The sequence below is a fragment of the Plasmodium fragile genome (genome assembly GCF_000956335.1).
Source record: "Plasmodium fragile strain nilgiri unplaced genomic scaffold supercont1.32, whole genome shotgun sequence".
Classification (NCBI taxonomy): Eukaryota; Apicomplexa; class Aconoidasida; order Haemosporida; family Plasmodiidae; genus Plasmodium; species Plasmodium fragile.
In genome coordinates this window covers 1-10,548 of record NW_012192612.1, presented here as the reverse complement: position 1 = coordinate 10,548, position 10,548 = coordinate 1, and the positions used below count along the sequence as shown (strand labels likewise).

The window sequence follows — 10,548 nt, the reverse complement described above, 5'->3', positions numbered from 1 at the left end:
TTCCTCTGCCGTCGTACACTCGGTTGCTTCGTCGAACTGCTTCACGCGGACCGATCCGTGTACCCGATCGCGTTGCTCGGAGAGACAAGCTCTCCTCGTTTCTTACACGCGGCTACGTCGTCGAATCCGTGTTACTGGGGTAGGTACGCGGCCACGTGTGATCGCAAGAGCCGTGCTTAGTCGGCCGCGTTGTTCGGCGGGTGTGAGCGGCTGCGAGGTCGAATACGCGATGCACTCAGACGGATGGTGTGCGCGTAGGCCATATGCAGCAAGCATGCAAACGCAAAACTATGAAGGGAAGCAATAGCGTGGACGCCAAAGATGACAAATAGTATGGGACGTAGTGGAAAATAAAAGATGGTTTGCGTGCGGAGGGCATATGCAGCAAGCATGCAAACACAACACCATGAACGAACGCAATGGCGTGGACGCGCAAGATGACAAATAGTATGAGAGGTATTGGAACAAAAAATATGGATGCTCGCGCAGGTCCAAGATGCATTCAATAGAATAAGCGCGTGGAACGAACAACAGGCTGGAAGCGAATGCAAAAGCAGAAAGAACATAAGCATAAAAAATGCGAAGAGCGCGGCAGATGAGGCATAGAATGCCAAAAAAACAAAAAAACAACAAACCCAAAGAGCCGTACGATGCACGAATTGAAATCGCGAAAAAAGCGTAGAATGGCATGCAACGGTAAGGATACGTGACAACAGTGAACAAAAGGGCGCTGCGGACCAACAGCTTGCAGGAAGTGCATATGAAAAAGGCGAAGAGGGCGCAAGAGCAATGCGCAAATGAAGCATGCAGGAAAAGGGAATGAAAAAGGGATGCAGTAGAAGGATAGCAAAGAAAGGAGGAAAAGGGGGGAAATGAAAAAAAAAAGGAAAAAGAGAAAAAAAGGAGAAAAAAGGAGAAAAAAGGAGAAAAATAAACCCCAAAAAAAATAAAATACAATAAAAAAAGGAAAACAGGAAAAAAGAAAAACAAGAGAAAAAAGGAGAAAAAAAAAAAATAAAATAAAATAAAAGAAAGGGGAACAACAGGAAATATGAACATGTTGGCCAGAAGAAAAAAGAGCGAAGGATATAATCGCAAATGGAAAACCGAAGTAAAAAAGTAAAAGGCAGAAAGGTAGGTGCACAAAAAAGAAAACAACAAAAGCACCCAAAAAGGGAACAGCGGCAGCTGGAGGGTGATGAGAGGAAAAAAAACAAAACAACAAAAAGTGGAGTCGCGTGACAGGCATAGAATCGGAAGGTACAGCACACAGAAGGACGCAAGTGGATGCAGTGGCATATGGAAAAAGCGTGAAGGCTACGCGCGAGTGGGCGATGCAATGGACAAAGGGCCATGGACCAGCGCATATCAGAACGAGACACGGTGGCGAAGAAGAGCAACAGACGCAGCAGAACGCGCGCGTGACTGCGTGAACAGGAGTGCACAAAAACATACACAAGTACAAACGGCGACACGTAAAGCAGCAAACAGCGCAAGCACAGGACTCGGGCATGACCAACCGACCAAGGGGAAAAAAGGAGGTGCGATGGGAGAGGATGCTCGAACAAGTGCGAAACACGGCGGCCATGCAGTGCAAGGTGCGTGAAGCACGAGCAGCTGGCAAGAACCGAGCGTGAACAGGAAAGTCCCGCGCACGTGGGAAGCCGTAGGGCTTGAAACGCGGTGCTCAAGAAGCGCAGCAGAAGACGAATAGAACGACAGTGCATGGCATGGCATCCACGACGGACACGGTGCCAACGGCGTGACGCACAGAAAGATGACAGCACCGGGTGCAGCAAAATAGAGGGACTCACCAAAAGCGTCAGGTACAATACGCAGCAGGCAACAGCAGTGCACGAGCACGTGAGGCGCGCAGTGCACTGGGCGCGGCAGAGCGCCCAGAACTTCGCGGCATGCGGCGTGAACGCGGCGCGCGGCTGGTATCCGATGCGCACGGCAGGCGGATACATACGATGCACGAAAATGAGCCGAACACGTGCGCCACGCGCCAGGACTATGCGCAGACTGTAGCAGCGTCGCAGCAGGTGCTCGCGGCGCGCGAGACAGTACTGTCAGCAGCGCGCGCGCACTATAGAACCATGAGCCTGGAACACGAGGCCGCCTTGCGCATAATGTAAGTGGCATGAGCACAAGCGTGCAGCAGCAGCCAACCGGCGAAACACAACCACGACGCAGACAACACCAGCGCAGGCACAATATAGTGCGATGCGCGTACAGTGCACACATAGCAGATATACAGCATGACATCATGCGCACAGGACACGCAGGCCCAAGCGTGGTATGCACCGTCCGTATGCATACTACGGCTGGCACACGCGCGCAACCAGTACTAGGTCATGCATCATCATGAATGGTCCCCATGCGCGGCCCGTGTTACCAGGGCGCGCGCCGCATGCATGGCCCCTCGCCTGAAACATGGGAATCACGCGGGGGCACAACAGCAAAAAAGCACATAGAACAGCTTCGCTCGGCGAAACGCACAATTGCCCACAGAAAGGGAGCGGCTCGCTGATGACCATGAGTGTGCAGTAAACCGGCCAATGTGTACACGAGTGTGAAGCGGGCACAGGTATGAGCGACCAGTTTACGAATTTATGGATATATGGGCATTAGAGGTGGATAATATGCTCCAACATATTTGAGAACAGCAAGCCGAGGCGTATACGCTGTTCTCATGCCAAACGCTGTCGTAGTAGATGTGACTATGACGTAAGTCATCGTGACATGTATCGTAGGTTTCCCTGCAAAATTAACTTTTTCTAATGGATCTAACTGGTCCTACTATGCCTTGATTCTCAGTGCCCACAGGTTCTTCGTACCAACATGTATCGCATGCCATGTATTCTTATGGCAAATAGAAAAAGAGGAAAAATTGTCTTACAACAGACACATCTTTGCAGTTCCTCATACATACATCCTGAGATATTACATAAGCCCATATATATACCCAAGGACTACAATGGAAAACCACAAAGGTACTTCAATTCTGTAAAACACTTGCTACGTCAGTCACGTCAAGCACGCGCTGTAGTCATGTGCATTCATTTAACAAATCAATGTAACCATCTCTATATATTACCAGATTCCATATTATTATTTTCTACCATTACAACTTTTGTTGCACTCGTGCTCGTTACACATTACCCTTTGCTACAATATTATTTTTTACCCTCTGAAGGGCCTACAGATTTCTACCTGATATATGATGAACACATTATTAAAATATTTTAAATAAAATACCCTATCATGTTGAACAGAAAAGAATATTTAAACCTAAAAAGCTCTTTCAACTTCGAACAAAATTCCGCCATACTTTTATACAAATGATCTATCTACTTTCATCCACTTCCATGATAATATTCAAATTAAAACAATAAAGTGCTATAGTTCATAAATGGTTGTTCCCATATTTCAAAATAAATAATATGCTGATACATTCGATTGTATGAATTGCACCATCATGTAACAGTGCCTACCATATGTCCACAAACCCACACAGCACCTAATTCGTTTTTACTTGATATAATATGTAATAAGATCATTTCTTTTATATTATGCCCGACATTACCATATTTATTTTATATGTATTCGTATTTATATTAATTTTTTCTTTCAAATAATATATATATAGGCACTTGTAACACAAAAACAAGAATACCGTATATACACCGATGGATTAACTAGGATCCTCCCGTTTCAAATGAATAGATCGTTCAGGGTATAAAGATCCTATAAAAATCAATACATATATATAAGAAAAGAAAAAGAGAGAAAATAACATAATGCACTCATGCATACAAAAAAAAAAAAAAACAAAAAAGAAGCAATCGTACAATCCTTGCGTATATAATAATGATTTCAAGAAACACCAAAAAAAAAAAGAAAGAAAATAGAATTGTATAATACATATATATATTAACAGAAAAGTATAATCATATAATCCATATAAAAATGTAAGAACAAAGGCATATTCCTATAACACAACCATATATAAAAAAAACAGGAAAGGATATATAGGTACATGGAACCTCGTTCAAGCTAAAGAAACAAAGAACAAAATGATGATCCCTGTGAAATTTTCCATATGCAGCTGCAGTTTGTACTCCTGGCAACATGCCCACAACGTACTATAATAAATAAGGCATTGTCCAAATTTGTGTCTTCATTATGATCACCTGCTTTTTTGCGTGTTGTTAAAAATTAAAAACTTTTCATTACTTCACTGTACCCCGATAAATGCATCATGCACAAATTCTGAATGTATCCCCATTTATATATGTTCGGTAAATGAACTAGGCACACCATGGAATCATTCAACTGGCCCGAATAACACCTTAGTGGTGCGGATTAGCAGATTATTAATGGGTGAAACCAATGTAGAAACACTACTACAACAGAATAATAGTCTGTTCAGGCAACAGTGCATCGGTTCAGTGGATGAAAATGACGAAACCTACCTGCAGGACCGTTCCGATGTAACAAAATATAATGATAGCTCTGACTCACGATCTAGAAGGAGTAGTCCACGCGCCAGTTCAAGGAAGAAGTCGAAAAGTACGATGGATCGTGGTAACGTGGACACATCCAACGAATCATCAAACTTGAATAATTTTGATGAGGATGAAGGCACGGTAAAGTTTGGAGGATCCATGAGGTTCAGTAGCATGGAGAGTGTGCTTGAAGGTCGCAGTAATCATGGTAACGACGTTGATCAGGGCTTTAGCTCGTCCATGCTCTTTGACAGCATGGATAGTATATTCGAGAACGGAGCCGATGATATTTTTAATAATAAGGACAAAGTGCATAAATCTGCAAATGCTGACAGCATGGAGAGTATATTCCAGGAAGGAGCCAATAACGATGATTCTAACAGAAGCCAGGAAATTACAGAATCCAGGACCTTTGACAGCACCGGCAGTCTGTTCGAAAAACGAGATGATGATAATCTCGAAGAAAACAACAGAATGGTTGAATCATCAGAATATCATAATAAGGATAAAAGACTTTCTACTACAGCAGGATTGGATGTAGATGACGCAGTTTGCTATTACATAGATAAATTGCAACAGAAGAATAAATTTTCTGCCAGTCCTAGTCGAGGTTTTTTTGAGAACACCTCTGTGGGTAGAAAGTGCAGAAAATTAGATTCCAAATTCGAGTCAGAAATAACACGTTACATGAACATGCAGGCGTATGAAAAGCACAATTACTCAGTCAGAGAAGTAAAGGGGACGAGAGAATTTTTTAATTTACTGAGCAAGCATAGAATGTTTGCTCCGTTTGGTGTATTCGGAATACTTTCTCCTTTACTGCTAACATCCCTTATAAAAACGAGCTCGTTCTCTATAATGTACACCGTGCTTGTTCATGTATGACCTTGGTTCTATGTATTAATTATCGCTCTGCCATTTGTCGTCACGACCTATGTACTGCCATTTATTGCCATTGCTCTGCTTTTGTGGTTGATATGGTTTCCTTTTATTGTACACCGTAACCAAATTAAACAAAGTAAGACGCTCAAGTAAACATACCGATAGAGCCATTATGAAAAGGATATATAAGATCATTAACAGCCATTAAGGATATTGCCGCCGATCGCACAAATTCAGAGAATCACATGCGATGTTTCCCAAAAAAACAAAAACATGTGGATCAGAAACCCCTCATATAGGTGTAAAAGAGAATGTATCCACAGATAAGCATACATTTACGCTGGTGTTTTCGTCGTACTCGAACTATGCACTTTTGCGTTACCTACAGTTAACAATATTTCCTCCTGTCGAGCTATATAAATATCTCTTCCTCCCCCACCACGGGACTAAATGTGCATTTTATTTATGATTTTAATGCTTTTATTTGTGTGCATGTGATTAATAATTATTATGCTAAAGCGCCGTTCGTTTTTAATTTGGTCTGTCGTCTGCTCTGATCCATTACAGCCATGTCCATTGTCTATTTTCGCACCATCCTTATTTAATTTCACATGATGCTGCCCTGATGACTACTGCCCCTTTGTGTTTGCCTATTTGTGCAGAGTAGCAATGTTCCACCAAATGTTTATTTTTCAAAAGCACCTCAAAATGCAACAGACCCCCGCGGCGACAATATGGAAGAATGTGTTTCTCACAATAATGGAAGTTGCCTTTATTTGCGTTGTTAAATGTTATGAACTGCTCTGTTATTATTATTTATTTTATTGTTCTTGAGTATGCTGTAATTATGTACTAGGTGTTCATCCTATGAGTATGTCCATGTGAATCTGTGTTTTTTCCTTTTTCCTCTTTTGTTCTGTATTTATGCTTCCTGTCTTCTTCTTATAAACTTCCACATCGCCAAATGAAACGATTGTACACCTTATCTTTTGATATGCTGTAAAAGGGCGAGGATCTCACAGGTTTACGGTTTATAGCTTCGTGTTTAGGGTTCATGGTTTAGGATGTAGGTTCTTGGATCTGGGTTGTACGATCTAGGATTTATCATCTACGATGTAGGATGTATGGTCTCACAGTTCAAGGTTGTAGAGTTTAATCCTCACAAATCTACGTGTTTAATGGTCAGATTAAAGGGCGCAAGTTTTCACAGTTACCGACGTTATGAGTTTTAGTAATTAGCGCCTTTTTTTCTTTGTTCTTTTCTGCATGCAACATCGCTCATCAACACTACTCGTGCCTACTGTTCGTGCCATGTTCGTTGATTTGCCGCTCGTACGTTCTACGCACTGCTCCCACATTGCTTTTCTTCTTTTGCCCATTGTCTGTGTGGCGTTGTGCAGTCTACGCTTCCTGGTCTGGAATTGCTGCTATTCTGCTGCAACGCAGCCGCGCGTAAGAAGGAGGAGAGATGGTCTCTCCGAGCACAACGCGTCGACCAACGTGGCCAAGTGTAACAAGCAGCAGATCGTGTCGCCGAGCACACGCGGCTGAGTGTCGGAACGATTCGACGCAATAGGCGAGTACGAATCCAGAGAGGGAGCAGAGAGTACGGGGGCGGAGGAGAAGGAACACACATATTATGTGCGGGAGCACACAAGGATCTGCAACGACGGCAACAACGGCGGAACAAGCATGGATGTTGTTGTTATACTGCGGTTTAGTGTACAAGGGGTTTAGTGTACGCACAGAGAGACAATGTGTGAAGGCGCTTAGTGTAGAAGGGGGAGAGGGGGGGTGTATGTTCATGACGCGTTGTGTGCGTACGGTAGTGTAGTGTACTTTTCCCCCCCCCCTGTGTTTGACACCAGGAACACCGCGCACAGCGGAAGGAAGACAACCAAGTATTAGTTTGTGTATTTATTACAATTTTCAGAAGCGTTGACGCACGCGGCCGGGTAAAGGCGATTGTGCGCGCAATGCGCCGAGTGCAACACGGATTCGACGAAGTAGCCGAGTGTACGAGGGCGCAGATTGTCTCTCCGAGCAAACGCGGCCCGGGTAAACGGGATTGTCCGTGTAAACGGGATTGTCCGAGGAAGTAGCCGAGTGTAAGAACGGAGGAGAGATTGTCTCAGAGTAATTGCTTTGAGTGAACGATCCGCGGAAGTAGCCTCGGACGCATCCAGAGGGTGGGCGCAGGACGGAAAACATGTTTTGTGCGGGAGCAAGCAAGACGGCAGCAAGGCGGCAACGACGGAAGCAAGGCAGCAACGACGGCAGAAGAAATTGATGTTGTTACGGCGGTTTGGTTGTGTACGCACACAGAGAGACACAGTGTGTGTGACGGCGTTTAGTGCCGACCGGTGTAGAAAGGGGGGAGGGGGTGTATTCATGAAGCGTGTTGTGTGTGTACGGTAGTAGTAGTAGTACTTGTTCCTATTTTTTCCTTTCTTTTCTTTTTTCCTTTTTGGTACTTTGCTTGGGGAGATTGTTCATCTGTGGAAGCGAGCGCGTCTTCTGACTATTGTGTAGAGCATGCTGTTATGCATTTGTACAGGTATGATGTGTGTCCTGCAATTGTTTCTTTTTTTTTTTTTTATGTCATTTATTTCTATCTTATTTTTGTTCTTCTTTTTACTCGTATTTATTATTTTTGTTTTTAGTGTTCCTTATTCTGAATGTACGAATAAGGCGTGCACATGTCGCCATAGATTATATGATTTTTGTGATACATACCCCCGTCTCCTAACGTGGATGCTGGAGTTCCCTTAGGACGAATTTTCATGTGTAGTGGCTATACAGGATTACATTGGATACGTAGACATTGTGAGTACTGCACTAGCGCCCGACATGCAGAACAGTATACGGATTCTGAAAGCAATGATCTTTTCTATGTTGTTATGATGCGACAACAATGGCGAACCAGTTAGCGCGTATATTGAGGGGGTATGCGGTGCCTAGGAAACTAACGGAGCATACTGGGGATTTTCAGGTAATTTCCTATACATACAGGCCGCGTGCGGCGGTGTGCACAAGGCAGCACATATGTGTGCATAAGAGCAGCATACTACAGCGCAGCAGAATGTCGCACATGTGCGTGCTTCATATGTACCGCATACGGCAAATTTACATGTAACAGGCAGGAAGGGACAAATATAATTAGATGATTGCCACGGTTGGTGAATAATACTGTGCGACCACATACATATATGTGCATTGTGTTAAACGCAGAGTAAGTTATGGGACGATATGCAATACCAACTGGAGCTTTTTATTAGGCATATGAACGATGACAGTCAGTACGACAATGCTATTAACTGCGGTAATGCATACTGGCAGCATCCAATAGAGGACGGCCAGAAAGACCGCCGACCACGGGAGATGACCAGGCGCCAAGAGAGAGTTATATGCAGACTCATGACGCAAGCGATATATTTTGCGAATGCGTGGAGTGAAGCAGTAAGGGAAAACGCAAAAGAGAACAAAGGGCAAGATGAGGAGATTAAGGGGTTAATGAGATGCACCATAGTGGACGTATATAAAGACATACTATGGATTTATGGATGCGAGGGTTGGTGGGGCACCTATTATGCATGGTACACAACACAAATAATGAGAAGTGCGTTAGAAAGTCGATTAGGAAAACAGAATTGTAACAAGGGGAAGTACAAGGATATAGAATTGCACACTTGGGACATGAGGAATAAGATGAAGACATGGTTAAAAGAGAACAAACAGATGCAGGAGCAACTTGCACAGGAACAAATAGGCGATGACTGTAAGGGAGCACAGGTAAAGCTAGAGGTCGGACCGAGAGAGCAGGAACAGCAAAAGGACAAAGACAACCAAACGAAAGATGAAGTAAAGCAGAAGGTCACAAAAATTTTGCAAGAAGTGGAGGAAGAGATGAAGAACGAGGAGAAACAATTGAGGGGGTCAACTGCGAGAGCACCGAAGTACCCTGCTGTGGACGACGAAGACGAAAAAAAGGATGAAGAAATCGAGGGCGTAATGAACCAAGCCATCGGGCACGTGAAAGTCGCATTAGACGCTCAGATAAAGAAGAATGCTGATGCACAGGCAGCCGTCGCCTCAGGGGCGGAGAATAGACCATCAACGGCACCGACAGGTAAGTAGCGCTGGGGACAAAGCACGAATATGCCCCGCACACGGCCAAATACGCGTACGGCCGCACACGAATACGCGGCCGCATACTGCCGAACATGGACGTCGCCGCCAACAACAACACGCATACGCGGCGAGAACAGCACAGCACGGAAAAGCAACCCCCTCGTTGACGTTGAGCGGCACCCCTTCGTTGACGTTGAGCACAACGGCCACGACGGTAGCGATATCCATAGCGGTAGCGGCGGCCACTATGTAGACGGGGTGTGTGTGTGCCGTCGCGGCTGCGAGATGACGGCGAAATATACAAGTGTACTACTACCATCTAGCCCAGTTCACGGCGTACGCAGTCCACCGAGTCGACCCGACCGTACCACACCACACCGTCCGCCCCTTCTTTGTACCACTTGTGTCCCTTTTTTTTTTATCATTTTTTCATGTTCCTCTCCTTCTTTACTGCAGCGCCGAAGAAGGGCACCAAGCAAGAGGTGTCCACTACCGGGAACACGAAAGACAATAAAGAACAGAACAAGGCTGACCAGAAGAATAAGGGAGAAACGTCTCCCGCAGCACCGGCTCCAGCATCGCCGGGAGTAGCCTGCAATAGGGCAAGGCCAGATATATGAGCTCAGGAACCACGTTTAGCACCGGCTGCACCCGATGATGTCGTGTTCCTCCCAGACAGACCACGGTCTTTCCCTTGGGTAGTATATTTCGAACCCCGCGCGGACCATATTCAGGGTATTTAGAATACTTCACACATGCGTTACAAGTATGCTGTAGGGGTCTCTGCGTTGTGGAAAACTCTCAGTTTAAACAGAAACAAGGGAAAAAACAAGAGTGATCAGACGATTACATACATTCAGACAAAAGGAGGCACATGTGCATTGCCGTTGCATCCCGTCTACGCAGGCACATGTATGAGTCTTATCTGGTATTGACTTCTTTATATCTGTCCATACACTATGGAAATAGCATCGATAATATTAAAGAACAAGACAAAAAGGAGAGACGACAAAACGAAGGAGAA

The 10,548-nt window shown here is 44.6% G+C and overlaps 2 protein-coding genes across 2 annotated transcripts; both read left to right on the top strand.

Moving 5' to 3' along the window:
• Window positions 1–4,382: 4,382 nt before the first annotated feature.
• On the top strand, window positions 4,383–5,396 carry AK88_02984 (uncharacterized protein; the record flags this gene model as incomplete). Its single annotated transcript, XM_012480607.1, has 1 exon — window positions 4,383–5,396. One exon carries the CDS (start codon window positions 4,383–4,385, stop codon window positions 5,394–5,396), a length of 1,014 nt encoding a protein of 337 aa, XP_012336030.1.
• Window positions 5,397–8,642: 3,246 nt separating this feature from the next.
• Window positions 8,643–10,144, top strand: AK88_02983 (uncharacterized protein; the record flags this gene model as incomplete). The annotated part of the gene is made up of 2 exons (XM_012480606.1): window positions 8,643–9,522; window positions 9,981–10,144. 2 exons carry the CDS (start codon window positions 8,643–8,645, stop codon window positions 10,142–10,144), a joined length of 1,044 nt encoding a protein of 347 aa, XP_012336029.1.
• Between the last annotated feature and the right edge of the window lie 404 nt (window positions 10,145–10,548).